At 52.4% G+C, this 16,974-nt stretch overlaps 6 protein-coding genes across 6 annotated transcripts; 5 read left to right on the top strand and 1 right to left on the bottom strand.

Moving 5' to 3' along the window:
• Positions 1–73: 73 nt before the first annotated feature.
• Positions 74–1,626, top strand: BO82DRAFT_356765 (uncharacterized protein). Its single transcript, XM_025635827.1, has 2 exons — positions 74–764; positions 839–1,626. The coding sequence occupies exons 1-2, from the start codon at positions 326–328 to the stop codon at positions 1,234–1,236; spliced, it is 837 nt and encodes a 278-aa protein (XP_025489365.1). The 5' UTR covers positions 74–325; the 3' UTR covers positions 1,237–1,626.
• Positions 1,627–6,747: 5,121 nt separating this feature from the next.
• BO82DRAFT_289563 (putative cell wall proline rich protein) lies at positions 6,748–9,366 on the top strand (the record flags this gene model as incomplete). The annotated part of the gene is made up of 1 exon (XM_025631658.1): positions 6,748–9,366. One exon carries the CDS (start codon positions 6,748–6,750, stop codon positions 9,364–9,366), a length of 2,619 nt encoding a protein of 872 aa, XP_025489366.1.
• Positions 9,367–10,291: 925 nt separating this feature from the next.
• Positions 10,292–11,806, top strand: BO82DRAFT_289540 (25S rRNA (uracil2843-N3)-methyltransferase; the record flags this gene model as incomplete). The annotated part of the gene is made up of 2 exons (XM_025631656.1): positions 10,292–10,799; positions 10,845–11,806. 2 exons carry the CDS (start codon positions 10,292–10,294, stop codon positions 11,804–11,806), a joined length of 1,470 nt encoding a protein of 489 aa, XP_025489367.1.
• Positions 11,807–11,982: 176 nt separating this feature from the next.
• phb1 (prohibitin subunit PHB1) lies at positions 11,983–13,113 on the bottom strand. Its single transcript, XM_025638175.1, has 2 exons — positions 12,772–13,113; positions 11,983–12,709 (listed from the first exon to the last, which is right to left on the bottom strand). The coding sequence occupies exons 1-2, from the start codon at positions 13,081–13,083 to the stop codon at positions 12,191–12,193; spliced, it is 831 nt and encodes a 276-aa protein (XP_025489368.1). The 5' UTR covers positions 13,084–13,113; the 3' UTR covers positions 11,983–12,190.
• A 265-nt stretch (positions 13,114–13,378) lies between these two features.
• On the top strand, positions 13,379–14,233 carry BO82DRAFT_341170 (ubiquinol--cytochrome-c reductase subunit 8; the record flags this gene model as incomplete). The annotated part of the gene is made up of 4 exons (XM_025633535.1): positions 13,379–13,483; positions 13,668–13,693; positions 13,896–14,073; positions 14,179–14,233. Exons 1-4 carry the CDS (start codon positions 13,452–13,454, stop codon positions 14,231–14,233), a joined length of 291 nt encoding a protein of 96 aa, XP_025489369.1. The 5' UTR covers positions 13,379–13,451.
• A 1,016-nt stretch (positions 14,234–15,249) lies between these two features.
• BO82DRAFT_376694 (spermidine synthase) lies at positions 15,250–16,816 on the top strand (the record flags this gene model as incomplete). The annotated part of the gene is made up of 5 exons (XM_025637536.1): positions 15,250–15,280; positions 15,501–15,681; positions 15,821–15,968; positions 16,025–16,265; positions 16,539–16,816. 5 exons carry the CDS (start codon positions 15,250–15,252, stop codon positions 16,814–16,816), a joined length of 879 nt encoding a protein of 292 aa, XP_025489370.1.
• Between the last annotated feature and the right edge of the window lie 158 nt (positions 16,817–16,974).

The raw sequence follows: 16,974 nt of genomic DNA on the forward strand, positions 1-16,974 counted from the left end.
GGATTGGGGCCCCTGGTACGGTAGTCACTAGTAGCGCTGTCTAAGAGAGCAACAAAAGTTGTAACTTCTCCAACAACGCACGATGCTGGGTGAGGGGATGAAGAAAAGAGCTGTGTCAATATTTGGCCGGAGATAATCACCTCAAGGACCAGATTTCTCGTGTCTGCTGTACAACCTCATATAGAGGTTCTTTAATCGCCGTCAACCGTTGAGCACCTTCGAAAGCTGGGGCAACTTCTGACCCTGCTTATCCACTCTTCTGCGTCTGCTTAATTACAGCTTGCCCTAGGCTATATGAACCCTGCGCCTCCGTGAGCACGCCATCATGGAACCCTCCGATTTGACCACACAAAGCACCCAAAAGCCGGGTGACTCTTCTCTCACGCAAAGTCCTTCATCCCCTCGTTCGTCTCGCGGAGAGCCACACCGCATGTCTTCTCCAAGCGCAGAGCAAGGGCCGGCTGCGACACCTAGTCACGGCCAATCCTACCCAGTCAATGAATGCACGCCCATTGTGTCGAACAGCGATTCATCCCGGCGAAATTATCAATCTACGGAAGGACTCAGGAACCGTGAAACAGGGTCCGTGAATGGCCATGCCGAGATCCCGGAACGGCGAGATGCAAGAGCAACCTCCGATCAACAGGCCCCCCAGTCAGATGCGGAGGAGCCGCACACCTCCTGGTACCGGCGAATGGCCGAGAAGTACGGCAGCTTAGAGCTAGAAAATAAGGGCAGTGTTGCCCGAGATCATCTTGCTTTGGGTGCGTTTGTGTCTAGTTCCCGTCTTGTTTCAGCTTCAAAAACTTGCGACATCAGCAGTCTGACATGGTTGTAGAGCGTACATTCCTTGCCTGGCTGAGAACTTCGCTGGCGTTTGCATCCATTGGGATAGCTGTAACCCAGCTGTTCCGTTTGAACAACACGGGGAACGTGACTGGGGTGGATCCTTCGTCCCAAACCCTTAATATCGATCCCGCCAGTGTCGCTATATCATCCGCCGCGCAGCGGCTCCGCAGCATCGGAAAGCCGCTAGGAACCACATTTATCGGCGTTGCCATTCTCATTCTCCTGGTTGGCTTTCACCGCTATTTCGAGAGCCAGTACTGGATCATCCGGGGCAAGTTTCCGGCCAGTCGTGGCAGCGTTGGGCTGATTGCAATCGTCGCTGCTGCGTTAATAGTAGCTACTCTTGTAGTTATTCTTGCAATCTCTCCAGGCGCGGTCGAAGCCTAGCGAGAGAGAGAACGAATTCTGAATTTGGCATTTGAGCGTTGAGCGTGTTTCTTCATATATGTTTTTGTCATCTCATTATCATCTCATTAGTGGTTACGAAACTTCAGGTCGGGTGGATGGCATGCTGGGTTTGGGTTGTTGTCTTTGTATAGGTGATACCGCGGAGCAATAGCATGCCGATTGTTCAAGGTTACTGGGGGAGTGGCAAGTCTAGTGAATGCTGCTTCCTGTGTGCACATATCACGCCTCTGGCCCTTCACTTACATCTATGTTCAACTATGTATATGGGAGCAAGCAAATCATGATGTGCATATGATACAACTGAGGTCTGAAACTGACCCGGCATCTGTTTGCGATCTAGCAGAAGTGAAGTCAGTGAAGTCAGTGAAGTCTCAATAGTCTCCATTAGTCTTTAATGATTTTCATACGCCCTGCGCGGTTTTGAGTCTTCCTGAAACTACCTTTAGCTATCAAATGTAACACCACTGTCGGCTGAAACCACAAGAGCCCAGTGACCCAATGTCAGAAGGCAGTTTCACATACTCAGCCGTCTGTCAATTGGTATATCCTGGCAAGCGAAATGCCACGGATGAGCCTGCCTCAACTGGATTAATGTTCGAATTGTTCGTTACCCCTGACCATTCCCAATAAGACCTTCTCGAACAGTATGGACCACTATCTCTTATGTCTAAAGTCACGTAAGGACCGTTCACCCTAAGCCATCAACGTTCGTCAATCTACACAAGTGGCAATTCGGGGCTCTTTCTCGGCCTCCTTGAAGCAGAAGAAGTCCATGTGATAGTACATCACCGACGAGCGACGTGGGCACCAGGCATCTTGACACAGGGAGTCTCGCCGTACTCATATACTTAGGCCCAGCTCCGGCTCGTTTGACAAGACCAGACCCTTGGTAAATGCCTCGGATAATCCTGACGTGACCTAGGAGAAAAAGAAAATCTCCGAGAACCATTTGTGTGTCGCAAATGACATGACATATATGCTTTGAAAGACCTAGCTCTCATTCGCATATCCTAAATGCTCCAATTGAGGTCCAGAGCACTCCCACAGGAATACGTTAAGTATAGCACTCCGTACAATTAAATAGTCTCATTGCCGCTGCGGGTGATACATGCGTAAATAAAAAAAAAGTGGACCGATCGGTTTCCAATGTGGCTGAACCCATGGGATGGAAATGAACTTCTGGAAACTCACTCCTCTTCCCCTTCAAAAAAGGCACGAAAATGATTTTTGGCCTCAACCATGGGATCGATCGGCGCCGATTTCCCCAAGGTCAAAGAGAAGTGAAATCCCAGGGACCTCGGCACAAAGAACCTGAGCAAAAGACAAAAAAGGTTCAAGGTTTTTATTTGCCCTCCGCATTCCCGTTGTGGACCGTAATGTAGAAAGACAGGTGGAAGTGGATGCAGAGGGTTGAGAGATGGATAATTCTACGGAAGTTAGTGTCGACGACTCACTCGACTGAAACTTTTCTTGTCGGCGAGACAATGAAAGAAGAAGTCCCTCTCTGGTGCCTTGCGTTCTAGTAAGAAAAGCCGTTGAGGTTGTCCTCTACCCCTTCTTTGTGCCTGGCACACACACACACACTCTCTCTCTCTCTCTCTCTCCCTCTCTCTCAATCGGAACTGTCGGTAAGGCGCCTAAAGGAACCTGGCAAATGAGTTCTTGAGCCCGATCGTAATGTCTCAGAACTCGGAATACGAGAAAAAATCCGAGTCGAATCGGTGGTCTCGTGGCCGTATCTTACCATTTCGGTCTCGTGACCTGGTAGGAATAGGTCTAGGTCTTTGATTCTGCTGTAATGAGTACTGTACACTAAGTCCCTTGTCCTTGGTGGCTTGTCAAGTCACGCCTTCCAAGGTGAATCTCTGATGGGTCATTCCGTGTGGATTCCATGGGACACGCGGGTCATCCTTTGTCCAGGGTCTTTGATCTTCCATTACGGACAGAGTTAATACGGAGTACAGCACCGGCAAGCTGTGGCTAATTCACGACTGTATCTCTTACACTCAGACTCGTACGGAGTACGCTCCCTTGTCTTCCTACAGATAAGGCCGTCTGCAGAACGACGATTCGGGACTATCAGCGGTTTTTCCTGAACCAATGAAGAGGCCAAGTCAGGCTCCTGCAGATCGTCGTAAGGTGCGATAAGAGAGGCAATTGCCTTGCCAACTGTCTGTCAGAATGAGACCAGATCGAGGTCCTTAAAACCAAGTAGAACAAGAGTGATACTCCATGATTCAGTTGCTGTTGTCCACAAGAATCATTGGTAACCCCTCCACGCCATGGGGGAGCCTACCGTCCACTTAGAAGAGAGAACCGCCCCCCGGCTCAATTGGAGCTGAGAAGACTATGACCTTCCTACAAAGGTCTATTGTGTCAGCGATCGCTCAGGCAGAACTTCGATCGAGCTGAAAAACTACGAATTGCGTAGCTGATGGTCTTCTAGTGCTTCGATCCAGTCCAGTCTTGATGTACCTGTACTGAGTCGAGTACATTACACTTAGTACCTACCTACGCATCGAACCGCTTCTTAGACCTCGGGCGGCAACGTCGACGAAAGCCATGTTCGGCCAAAATGGCTAAGAACAATTTATAATGATATAATATGTCTAGCATATAAGGCGCCAAAGCATGGCATTATTGTCTCTTGGCCACATATGAACAGTCCAGAAACCTTGATAATCCGTGCCCAGTCCTGGAAGAGGGATAGCAAGCCCAGTAGCCAATAATAAGCATGACGTGTGCCTTACATCCCTGGCGAGACCTAGCGCGCACAGTACGGTAGGTGATAACTGCTGGGTAAGAAACATGATAAGACCGCAGGGATGGAGGAAGCTTATTGGCAGTGACCAGGGGTTCCTGTTTCTCTTTAGTCCTGACTTAGTAGACTACTAGGTACTTAATTAGTACCGTGCGGTGCTCAGGAACGATTGCGCAAGCCCGGTTTGGTCAGTAACAAGACAAGGGTCAGTTGGCGCCGTGAGTGAGAACCTGAAGCCCGCGGGCTGGCTCGGGAGACCTCAGACAACATCAGAGCAGATCTCTTCCCCCCCCCCCTAAGGATGGAAGAACGACGGTGATAGCGCAGAAGAACTATTCTTGGATGTCTGTTGAGGAACTTCCAGAATCCCGGGGATGTCCCAGGTTTGTTTTTTATTTCTTTCTTTTTTTTTCCAGGTGTTTCATCCCTCCGCCTCCCTCTTCCCCTGGTCAGAAGTCAAGACGTGTCAACCTTTTGGCAAGGATCACCTGTTGGTAAAATCGGCGTTGCAGACAAGGACTCTCTCGCTCTCTCTCTCGCTCTTCTCATTCAAGGGGAGATCCAGAGCGCTAATTAAACTAGTACCGGATTTAGTTAGCGGCAGGCGTCTAGTGGGTGGCGTTCGGCCTTCCTCCACCGAGACAAGCGAGATTTCAATCCCCTGTCTACCGCCGCTGATTGGAGGTCCGGCTCAGGTACGGATGGGTTAGTGAATCCGGTGATGCCTGGAGGGGGTTTTTCGCCCGGGAGTCACATTATTATTAGGGATTGATCAACAACAATTTAACCCATCAACAATAAAAAAAAAGTAATGAAATGCATTGAAACAATAGTCATACATTACTTCCGACCGGGTCACCCATTCACTCCGCAGGAGGGGTCGGGATATCAACCGTTTCGCAATTATGAGCATAGTCTGCTCTTATTGACCACTGCTCTCACTGTTCGTACTATGTAATCTGAGTAGATTAATTATGCTCATGCCAGAAACCCTGATTCTCAACCTGTCGGTTGTTGTGGGGACTGTCTTGCCTGCTTCTTTGGCGTTCGCCAGCTTACTGTACACATTGGAGGATCAGGCTTTGGTCTCAACCAAGGATGGCGCATCGTACTCGGATGGCCGTCGATGGTCGTGACGTCGTTCATCTGGCCCGATACGGGGGATTTCCAGCGACTTATCGATCTAGGCTGGCTGGCCAATTGCTGGAGTGAGAGTTCTTCCGGCCAGCTCCGTATTCGTAAGATCTAGAATGGACCGATTGAGAGGGACAACCGTGAATATGACCAGGCCGAGAAGAGGAGAGAGAATAAGGGAGCCTGCAGGCTAGTACGTAGTGGATTGGACCGAAGAGGGTGGTGAGGGCGGTGGTGGTGGTGGTGGTGGTGGTGGTGGATCTTGGTAAATTCATCTACAAGCTACTCCGTACTAAGTAGAGTAGATGGAGAACGCATCCATCCGCCAACTCCGCAGTGGGAGAGAGAGGCGTGCAATTTCCCCATATCATCGCTGGCTCGAATTGGTGAATTTTGGACAAGACATTGGGATTACTAGACCATCAACTTAATTTAGCAGTACTCACTAGTAAGGTACAGGCACTGGCCGGTGTCAGTCTTTGCTTTCAGGCTAGGTAACAATGAGTAAAGACCGATACCATTCAATCATACGGGCTCCGTTCTTTACCGGGCGGTGCAGATGGTTCAGGTGGATGGCAGTGGTTCGTTCGCCATCCCTCCGTCCCTCCGCTTACTGGAGGGCGGGCGATCGGACGGCGCTGGTAAATACGATGTATCACTTCGGTACTAGGTACGGGTGCGGCCCCTCCGGGTGACCAGCAACCAATCAACCCCTGCCGCCCTCCTCCATACGTCGCCGTCTCCTCCTCTCTCTCCACCACCAAGCCTTTTGCTGCACTTCAGCCTTTCCTCTCCTTCCTTCGACTTCATTTTCCCTCTTCCTAGGTTGATCCTCCCTCTTTTCCTCTTCTTCCCTCCCCCTCTCTCTCTCCCCGACTTCCTCCTCTCTTTCCTCCTTCGCTTGCTTCACCCCCCCGTTGCGTTTCCGCTCCCTTCTATATTCACCATCTTCCTTCGTTTATTCCTCCCACTCCGCCGACTCTTCCGCCCATCCTCCTCGTCCGTGGCCCGTTCCCGTGGCCGTCCGCTCCTTACGATAACAACAATTCCCTTCGTCGCCTGCACGCTTCTCGAACCCGAGTCCATCACGACCTTCTACTGCAGATTATCTTTCTCAAGAGAGTCTGTCACATCTTGATTCTACTCGGATCAGTTGAAGAGGCTTCTGTCTAGCCGCCGTTCGGTTCATTTCGCTGCCTTCGACCCTCGGCCTTCGACCGTTTCATTATTACGAGGTTCTCTTACTATCACCTCATTTATTAATATCAAGTTTGTTGGATCTGTGGCTCTTTGGGGTAATCGATGGTCTCGATGTGCAAATAAAGACCTCCAGCCAGAGTCAGGCTTTCCAATCCATACTAGGGAAGTCGCATCGGTCTGGAGGTCCCTGTGTGCTTGGGCTACATCAACTGTACTCATTTGCAAATCACGGGGCTGGCCGAATATATCTGCAACATTTAGTTATTACATAGTATCAGCAGGTGATCATGGCTTCGATTTCTCTGCCCCCGCAACACCCAATCACTCCAGCATTCTCCGAATATCTTCGACCCATCGATCGGTCCCCTGTTGGTCATAGCCGCCGCAACTTGACCATGTCAACTCCGCTTCCAAACCCACCATTTGTCTTCCCGGCACGAGACCCCGGCGATACAATGTCGGAGGCCCCAGCGACTAGACGCAGGACTCCTCCGCCCCTTCCGGCTTTCTCATTCAATCCAGGGTCTAATCACTCTGCACAGCCGTCAATGCCGAATCTCCCTTTGAATAGACCAGGTGGTCATCGGCGACGATGCAGTGAGTTTGTGGGTGGGGATCGTTTAGCCATTCCTGGACCCGTAGAGGCCATCCAAGGCAACGATGAGAGTTCAGGCTCGACACCTGCCACACTTCCTGCTCCAGGTCCCGGCTTCGGTGCAGGCAGCCAAGGAAAGCGGCGTCATGCCCACCGACGCTCAGCTGCTATCTCTAGCGTGGACCTGACTGCAATCTCAAATGCACTGGACCTGAAGCCTACTGTCGAGAGTGCTCCCTGTATGCCGGCAGACCCGATGCGAGAGCATCATGCTTCTGATGAGCCTACGCGGCCTGCATCACAATCGGCTGCCATACTGTATCGAAACTCGCCACCTGCTTCCCCTCAAATTGTTGTGGAGACAGAGCCCCCGACTCCCGTCAAATCAAGCGATGAGACTACTATCCCTTCACCTGGTTGTTCTTCGCCTGAACAGTCGCCTAAGTTCCTTGCACCCACGAGCGCATCGAATCCCGACTTCTCCACTAGAAACAGTGGCGTTGTTGAGATGAGCTCTGCAGTTGAGCCCAAGCTCTTCTCAAATGAGAAGCCCAAGCCTAGGCCCAGGACTGCTGATGCTTCTCTAATGCTGGATCAGAACATGGACTTAGGCATTGGGGATACCTCATCTTCGAAGCGACCGCTATCTGCAGCGGGCCATTCTCGGAACCGCAAAAGCTTTTCTTCGGGAATTCTAGATCATTTTGCGGGCTCGTCAAGACGGTCCTCCTCGTCCAGTAACACGGGAAGTACTTCGGATACCTCTGATCATGATCCCCGTGAGTCTTCAGATTCTTTCAATACACATAAGAGGATATCCAAGGCGAAAAAGCGGCAGAAGAAGGTGCGCTCATGGGCCGGTGCTATCCTAACCAGAGGCAAGGCCAAGCGACATGTGAAGAAGGACATGAGCGAAAACATTCAGCCTTCTGTTCCTGCCCCTGTGATTACGAGAACCAACTCCGACCTTGGATCGGGACTGGAAGTGGACTTCGATGATGACACCATTGTTGTTATCCGCACGCCTACTAACCCTGCTACACCAGACGCTCGGCGTCCCACGTCTCATGATTCAAACGTACCATCTTTGGAGCATTCGTGGAAGCCAAGGAGCTTCTATGAGCAGACAACCCAAAATGATACTCTCAGTCCTGTCATCGACTTGGATGCAGCTTTAGGGCCATTTAATACGCCTGACATGCACTCTGGTCGTGTTGCAGAAAGTGGTTTCTCGGCAGCTACCAAGCGTATGTACAGTGGCGGTAGGCGGGGTGAATTTGTTGGTCCAGAGATGCGTTATCATCGCCGTGCGGAGAGTGCACCTGAGATGCCACCCTTTGACCGCAGTTTTCTGGGAAATAACCGATTGGTGAATACTTCGACATTGGAGAATCCAGATGTGCTTTATGAAGAAGAAGAGGACGCTTTCTTGGCTGCTACGAGCGAGTCTCCAGCTGAAAATATTGAGCGCCCGCTCTCACAGGTCATCTTGTCAACTTCATGTGATGCTGAGAGTAGATCTGAGGAAAGCAAGAGCAGCTCCGAAACACTTACTGCCCACCCTGTGATTGACGAGGTCCGTGACCAACCTCATACTGGTCTTGGGATTCAGGAAACTGAAACTCAAACTATGTCGACCGCCGACGCTACTTCTTCCAGTCAAGAGGATCTCAGACCTCGTACTGCATCAAACGCCATCCATCAATTACAGAATGCGGGCAATCCATTTTCTAGTCCGTTGAGCGATCCAGTCGATGTTGCCGAGCAAGAAGCATGGCAGCACCGCATGCCTGTTCCTACAAGCCCCGACGTTTCGCCACGATTTATGGCTGCTGATACTCGACCTACCACCTCCCCTTTGGAGCTGACATATAACATCCCTCCACTGTCTCTCCAGGGAAGCACACTTGTCTCGAATTCCTCTTTTTCGTCTCCCGACTTCACCGGCTGCTCATCGGATGCCCCTCGGTCGATAACTACTCCATCCACGAGTGACCGTAATTTCTCGAACCCTTCATACAATCCGTCCATGGATCTTCCGCAGACGTCAGTTGAGGATGTTCCCTCTCTCACAAGCAGTGCATCTACGACGACGAACACACCCCACCGATTCTCTGGCACATTTTTCGGACGTCCTCGGTTGTCCTCCGACCGTTCTGCATCATTCTCTGAGGCTGTGCGCCGCCGCACCAGCCGTGCCAACAGCTATAAGAGGTCTAGTCTTGCCAGCCTCTCTAAACTAGTTGTTGGCTCTCAGGGAGAGAAAAGCAAACTCAGCCATGAAGAGAAGCCACCTGAAGATGAGCCTGAAAAGTCTAAGAGGAAATCTCACCGGATCAGTCGTTTGATGCACTTCTGGAGGAGCAAAGATAAAGACCGGCCGCATGAACACGGGGTTCAAGAAGAGCCACACTTATGAAACAACCTTTTTTCGAGACAAATATTGACACATGTACATATTCAACCTGATCATGATTCGCTTCTCAGTGGTCTTTGCAAGATCTCTTACCTCTTCACATTTTTTTTCTCTTCCGCATTTATTTTCTTGATCAAGTTCCCCTTTACTTTTGTTGGGGCAACTGACGAATTTCTTTCCATTGGCATGTGATCGCAAGCGTCAGAGTATGAAGCTCTATCCTTTTCTTCTTTTCGAGATTTCATGTCTTTCATTCGAGACTTGTTGCAAGTTGTGAGCCAGTTCAATCAACTTGGCTTGCTATTTCCCAAGCTACAATTTTTTTTTCATCATACCTTCTCTCGGCTCCTCCCTTCTCACTCCATCTCATCCTGACCCCCGATCATCGGAAGGGCAGGGCCTGTTCCTCGTCCTATCCCTCCATGGGACATCTGATGTTCTTTTTGTTCTTTTTGGGCATATCTACATTAGGGAGGGGGCAATTTGATTTTTTTTTTCTTGGCTGGTCGAAGCTGTTGGTTGCTGTCGGTTTTCATGGACTGGAGGCTCTTTCTGACGAATCTAGCATGAAGTCTTTATATGGATACTGAAACAGCCGCGTATGGCTGCAATGAATGTACATTCTGCGGCACTAATCTTGACAAGCCGTCAATTCCCATGTAAGAAATTGTACTTGCCCACTTATATCTCGTCGGTTTGTGCAGCAACTAAGGAAGTATGCACCGGTTTTGGTCATAAGGTTCACACTTGAGGGTTGTAGAAGATATATCTGTACTGTATGCAGAACGCGGGAGCCCCACACGCCGAACACCAAAAAACTCAACTTCGCACCGCCGCTTTCCTTGGCACTGGAGGAAGCTATTGATTGATATTAGTATACACGGAGTCCATATCTATATATAAAAATTAATCTCGACCATTCCTCGACATGGGCCCCTCGAAAAAGTCCGCCAAGGCCACCCAGGGCCGCGGCGGCAGCAAAAACGAACCCAAAAAACGTACAACTACTCAGGGCAAGCACCGGCCGCAAGATGCAGACTCGGCCGGAAACCAGATCAATATCTCCGCGACCATTCCCCTGACCCTCCAACAACTGCTTCTAAACGTCTTCAAAGCCGCTTTACTCACGCACCGAGTGCCTAGCAGTAGCAGCCGTTCGATTGAGAATGGCGACGAGGGTCATGCAGGCGCTGTCGCCCAGGCTCCCGAAGCAGCAGCGGAGCAACCGCAGCAACCTCCTCAACTGGACATCAAAGGTCTCATCCAGACCATCAAGTCCCATCTGTACAACCGGGACTTCGACTCGGCGTTTACGGATGCGGATGAGGAGCTCCTGCGCGCGTATGCCCTGCGCTGGAGCTCTTCGCGCGCCTTGGGCTATGCGGGGATCTTTCGGGCTTTGTTGGCGGTGTTGTTGAAGCGGAAGGGGCAGGGTGGTGCTTCTGCTGCTGGTGCTGGTGCTACCAATTCAGCGGGTGAAGGTGGTGATGAGGCAGAGGCGGAGGAAGGGGTCAGTGGCCATGTGGTTTGTATTGGTGGTGGTGCGGGAGCTGAGATTGTTGCTCTTGCGGCTGCTTGGAGGGATTGGATGGATGCTGTTGCTGGTGGGGAGCAAGAAGATCCACGGACACTCGCTGCTATAGTGGGCGATCTCTCTTTGCACGAGACGAATGAACCGGAGGCTACTGCGCGCGAGGAAGCCTCGACACCCAATGCACTATCGAGGGTGATGAAGCGCCACCGACTCTCCGTCACAGCCATCGACATCGCCGACTGGTCGCGCATCGTCGACCGCCTGGTTTCCACCATCCGATCGCCCGCCGTCGCGGGGTCAGACGCGCATCCGGCTCCGTTGTATCGAGACGCGGGGCTCAGCATGAGCCCGGACGCGCAGCCCGATACTAGTGCCCCGGCCTCGAGCAGCTTCCAGGTGGGCTTCCAGAAGCTGGATATCCTCTCGGCCTCGGAGGAGGAGCTGCGGAGGCTGGTGCACCCGCCGCGCGAGCAGGACACCCGCACCCCCGTCCTGGTGACGCTGATGTTCACGCTGAACGAGCTGTTTTCGACCTCCATGGCCAAGGCCACGGGCTTTCTGCTGCGGTTGACGGACCTCCTGCGGCCGGGGGCTGTGCTGCTTGTGGTCGATAGTCCCGGTAGCTATTCCACGTTGAAACTGGGGAAGAATAGTGGTGGTAGCGGTGGCGACGGTGAAGAGGGGGAGGAGTCGACGAGGAGCAGCACGTCAGACCGACAGTATCCGATGAAGTTCCTGCTGGATCATGCCTTGCTCTCCGTCGCGGCTGGCAAGTGGGAGCGGCTGTTCTCGCAGGACTCGCGCTGGTGGAGGCGAGATGCGGCGCGGCTGCGGTATGGTGTGGGGGATGCGGCGGGCTTGGAGGATATGAGGTTTCAGGTTCATATCTATCGCAGATCAGCGGATTGAGATCTCTGTGTGTGTTTGGGTTTGCGGTATATATCTTACTGGCTGTTGGTTTCTTGGTTTCTTGGATAATAGATGCTGAAGAATGTTACGGTGTGCTTTGGGAGCTGGTACCTTTGCAAGCTTAGTCCGGAAGACTTGCAAGAGTGTTTTCCTGGATAATAACGAACTAGCAGGATATATCATTGAGAGATACGGAGGGAGAGAGAAGAATGTGTATGTTATTGCTACAGGAGATAAGAAAGGTGGTGTATGTCAAACAGGAAGAGGAAGACACCAAACAACATCAGTTTCGCCAGGGAGATCATGCACGCCCGAGATCCATCCGGGTTCAAAGGAAAAACAATTAGATAACGAAAAACTACATATCCACTGCTGGTTTTTTTTTCAGTTTCTCAGGCCCAGCAGAAGGCTTGTGTTCTTGCCACCTTCCTTGCCGTCGTTGCCGGGCAGGTATGTCACGTTGGGGTTGCTGGCCAGCGTGTTGGCGATCTCCTTGCTCGCCTCGATGCGACGGATCTCGATCAGCCCGCTGCCAGCCTTGGCGACGGCCTTGCTGATGATATCGGCACTCTCGGCCTCACCCTCGGCGCGGATGACGTTGGCCTGGCGCTCCTGCTCGGCCCGCTCGACGATGAAGCGCGCCCGCTCGGCGTCCTGCTGCGCGATCTGCTTCTGCTCGACGGCGCGCGTGAACTCCTTGCCGAAGGTCATGTGGGTGATGGAGACATCCTCCAGGGCGATGTTGAACTGGGCCGCCCGCTTCATCAGGTCCGTGCGGATGCGATTGGAGACGGCCTCGCGCTGGGTGATCAACTCGGCGGCATCGAACTGGGCCACGATGGCCTTGAGGACTTCGTTTCCGATGGAGGGCAGCACACGCTCGTCGTAGTCGGTACCGTATGACTAGTCAAGTATGATCAGAAACGCGTGAACACGATGTGAGGGGAAGGGATCGGGGTGCGAACCTGGTAGATCACCGGCAGCTTCGGGACATCAGGACGGTGCAGGACTCGCAGGGTCAAGCTGACCATCTGCAAGTCTTTACTTCCGGTGGTGGTCGAGATATGGCGGGGCTTGGTGCGGACATCGTAAATGATCGCCCTCTGCAACCAGGGGATGAGGAAATGTGTGCCTTCGTTCACGACCTTCTCCTGCACACCGGACAACCGGTCGAAGATGACGGCGCGGGTACCGCCACGGACATCGTAGAGGGATTCGCCGAGGAGCCAGAATCCCACGAAGGGAGCTCCGTATGTGAACAAGAAGCGGTTCGACATGGTGGGGGTGATGTGCTGTTGGGAGGGGGGGGGGGGGGGGGGGGGGGGGGGGGGGGGGGGGGGGGGGGGGGGGGGGGGGGAAGGAGGAGGGGTGTTGGGTGTTGCGAGATGGAAGCTCTAAGGTCGACTGAGGTATTCAATCCCGCTCACTGAATGGATGGGAGGAGATGATGTCGCGGGAGGCTTTTCGCAGGCTGTCCTGATCGGGACTAGTGCTGGGCGGTCTCGTTCGACTTCGACCTTCGCCCGTTTCGGTCCGAAAGCCAACCTCGACTTTCTCAAGTTCCCTTCTGTCCTGCCTGCCTTCGTCCTCTTCCCTTTCCACACCGCGTTTCCTAATACCTCGAAACTCGTCGCATACTTTCACAATGGGTGGTTCTCTTGATCCTAAGAACGGAATGTGAGTTCTTCTCTGTGGACTGGTGCCCACATCGCGATCCCTAGCTTTTCCGGAGCCGGCTATCATGCGGCCCTTGTCTACGGAGTCCTCGAGCCCAGTCTGTCCCAATGGCTTAGACGGCGATAGACGGCGAAAAGGGATGCATTGATACTCAGGAATAATTGCTAACTTGTGGCCGGCATAGTTTCCTCGGCACGTGGGGTGACCTCGGTATGGCTCTTGAACCCTCTCTCCGAGCGGGATGATGCAGACAACGTCCTGGGGCGGCAACCACATCTGATTGGGAGCATGGCTTGCGTTATTCGCAGATGACCAGGTCCGAATCAATGCTGGATGCTCCTCAAGATGACGATCACAAGCGATGTCATTCCGACAGGCCGACAATGATGTGGCTGACTTTGAATCATTCCAGGCTGCCCTACTCCCCAGCGTATCACCTCCTACTCCCTCTCTCCTAACCGTCAGCGCCCTCTCGCCGGTGCCGGTCACGCCGCTATCTTCAACACCTTCCGCAGATTCAGACACCAGGTCCTCTACGTCGTTCCTCCCTTCGTTGCCGCCTACGCCCTCATGAACTGGGCTATTGAGCGGTATGCATTCCCTCTACCCGTCCACGGGGAACATCTACTTCTATCTGATGCGCGCCATTGCAGCGACTGGCTGACTCGAAGCTGACACTGTGATCTTCTTTCTAGCAACGAGTACCTCAACTCCAAGCCTGGCCGCCTTCTCGAGGGTGGAAACGAGTAAATGTAACGTGCGATACCAAAGGGATCACTACGGGGAAGACATGTAGCCCAGGAAGAATGCAGGAATTTGTTTGGTGATTGCGATGTACAGTAACTAGAAGCAATCGATTGTGTTGCGTGTGCTGCTTTGCCTACGAGTAGTTCAAGCGTGGGGTCAGTATCTGTAATGGATGTGTTTAGATAGGTCGGATGGACTCCAGATCCAGGCGACCTTGGCCAATCGTAGCGTCCGACCACCAATGCAGTGCTCTGCGCTGATTGCCAGTGACCTTCTCTGTTCTATGACAATGCCCTTCGAATGGTCTCTTGTCTTACACACCCATTGAGCTATGTCTCGATTGGAATTGTGTTTTGTGGCTTTGGCCGTGAGGATGCTGCTGCTGCCCAAGTGCCTAAAAGGCATGTTTCCCCTACAACAGCAGCGCACAGGCCTGACACGGCCATTGTTCGTGATGGGCACTGAATGGGATCTCTTACACAATGGTTTTAGCAAAGAGGGAAGGCTGCTTTCTTATCATTCACGTCTCATCTATAACTACTAAGCTGTTCAACAAGAATTGATCAATGTAATGTATTGTAGCTCGATCCCCTAAAATGACCGAAACGGGTCAATGAAGAGAGAACTTGGGTAAAAAAAAGGCTAGGGATACGGCGACCGGTACAGTCCATTACGCGCCGTACCATACGTACTAGTAAATTTAGTTTTAGTGGACTTCCAAGTCGACTTAAGTCAACTTCCACAGCAAGTACCTGTCTAGGTAAACTACAGTGTGAGACTGTCACTGGGCAGAACTTCCCCTCCATTATTTTTTTTCTTCCCTCGCTGGATTTGGAAACCCCCCACTCCGCATGCGCTCGTCTTTCTTCTCGTCTTTCTGCCGTCCTTCTTCTTCTTCTTCCTCTTCCTCTTCTTCCTCTCTTCTTTTTCGGTTCTCTTCACTTCCTCACTCACTTCCTCCTCCTCGCCCTTTTGTATTCTCTTGTTCGCATCTTTCGCGTACTTCTCAATCCGTCACCATGAGCGACATCACTCACCCCACTATCAAGGGCAAGTTCTTTCACACCACCAACACCCCTCCATCACTACTCAGTTACCCCACCTCGCCTATGTTGGGACTCTTCCCAAACCAGTCCTTGACTACTCCTCAATGGACCAGGCGAGCTCGGGCTGATGTGACAATGCAACATGCTACCTCAATTACACAACTTTCCTGTCAAGGCATAATGCCTAGGAATACCCCTCATCGCTAACCTCTTGCGCTCTGCAGATGGCTGGTTCTCCGAGCAGTCCAACATGTGGCCTGGTCAGGCCATGAACCTCAAGGTTAACCAGATCCTCCACCACGAGAAGTCCAAGTACCAGGACGTTCTCGTCTTCGAGAGCAGCGACTACGGCACTGTTCTTGTTCTTGACAACGTTATCCAGTGCACCGAGCGCGATGAGTTCTCGTACGTCCGGCCTTCTCTGCTGCGTCCCCCCCCCCCCAAAGCCTCTCAACATGTCCATGCTTTACCTTTGTGTTACCTTGCAGCCCACTCTTCTATAAGGCAGGATTTACTTGCAGGACTGACCTTCATTGGATCATAGCTACCAGGAGATGATCACCCACCTGGCCATGAACGCTCACCCCAACCCCAAGAAGGTCCTCGTCATTGGCGGTGGTGACGGCGGTGTCCTCCGTGAGGTCGTCAAGCACGAGACCGTTGAGGAGGCCATTCTGTGCGACATCGATGAGGTACAACCATCCCATGAATGATACGAAGGGGAACGTTCCAGCTCATGCAGTTCTAGGCCGTCATCCGTGTCTCCAAGAAGTACCTGCCCGGCATGAGCATCGGCTTCCAGCACCCCAACGTCAAGGTCCACGTTGGCGATGGCTTCGAGTTCCTCAAGCAGCGCCAGAACGAGTTCGACGTCATCATCACCGACAGCTCCGATCCCGAGGGTCCCGCCGAGAGCCTCTTCCAGAAGCCTTACTTCGAGCTCCTCCGCGATGCGCTGCGCGAGGGCGGTGTCATCACCACACAAGGTTGTTCGTCGCCTTTACTTGGTTCTCATCTGCCCACTCTCACATGCCCGGTCTCCTCTTTTCCACACTACTACACCTTTTTGTCTTTATTCTCTTTCTCGTTATTTCTCTCATTCTATTGTCTGATTTCTTTCTTCTCCCTACCCCTTGATGTGTATCCCTTTCGTCTCCTTTTATCTCTCCCCCTCCCGCTCCATTCCGATACTCCATCGTCTCTCTCGATTCACTCGTCAATGTTCCATCCATGTGAAAGCTAACCAAACTATCCGACTACAGCCGAGAACCAGTGGCTCCACCTGTCCCTGATCACCGACCTCAAGAAGGCCTGCAAGGAGGTCTTCCCCGTCGCTGAGTACGCTTACACCACCATCCCCACCTACCCCTCCGGCCAGATCGGCTTCATGGTCTGCTGCAAGGACGCCACCCGCAACGTCAAGGAGCCCGTCCGCTCCTGGACCCGCGAGGAGGAGGAGCGCCTCTGCCGCTACTACAACCAGGACATCCACCGCGCCAGCTTCGTCCTGCCCAACTTCGCCCGCAAGGCTCTTAACTAGATCACTTTAAACTTTCGTGTTGATTCTTCTCTCTTGTTTTGGGATCGGGGGCCTCCGGTCCGAGGCGCCTAGGGCGGATGATAATCGATGAATGATCTGACGATGATGAATATAACCAAAAGATTTCCCTTCATTCATTCTTAACCGACATGCTACTA

Source organism: Aspergillus uvarum, assembly GCF_003184745.1.
Source record: "Aspergillus uvarum CBS 121591 unplaced genomic scaffold BO82scaffold_49, whole genome shotgun sequence".
Classification (NCBI taxonomy): Eukaryota; Fungi; Ascomycota; class Eurotiomycetes; order Eurotiales; family Aspergillaceae; genus Aspergillus; species Aspergillus uvarum.

Coding starts and splice junctions, on each gene's coding strand:
- BO82DRAFT_356765 (XM_025635827.1), top strand. CDS start 326: ATGGAACCCTCCGATTTGACCACACAAAGCACCCAAAAGCCGGGTGAC. Junction 765..838: donor CCGAGATCATCTTGCTTTGG/GTGCGTTTGTGT, acceptor ACATGGTTGTAG/AGCGTACATTCCTTGCCTGG.
- phb1 (XM_025638175.1), bottom strand. CDS start 13,083: ATGTCGAACCGCTTCTTGTTCACATACGGAGCTCCCTTCGTGGGATTC. Junction 12,710..12,771: donor AGCTGCCGGTGATCTACCAG/GTTCGCACCCCG, acceptor ATACTTGACTAG/TCATACGGTACCGACTACGA.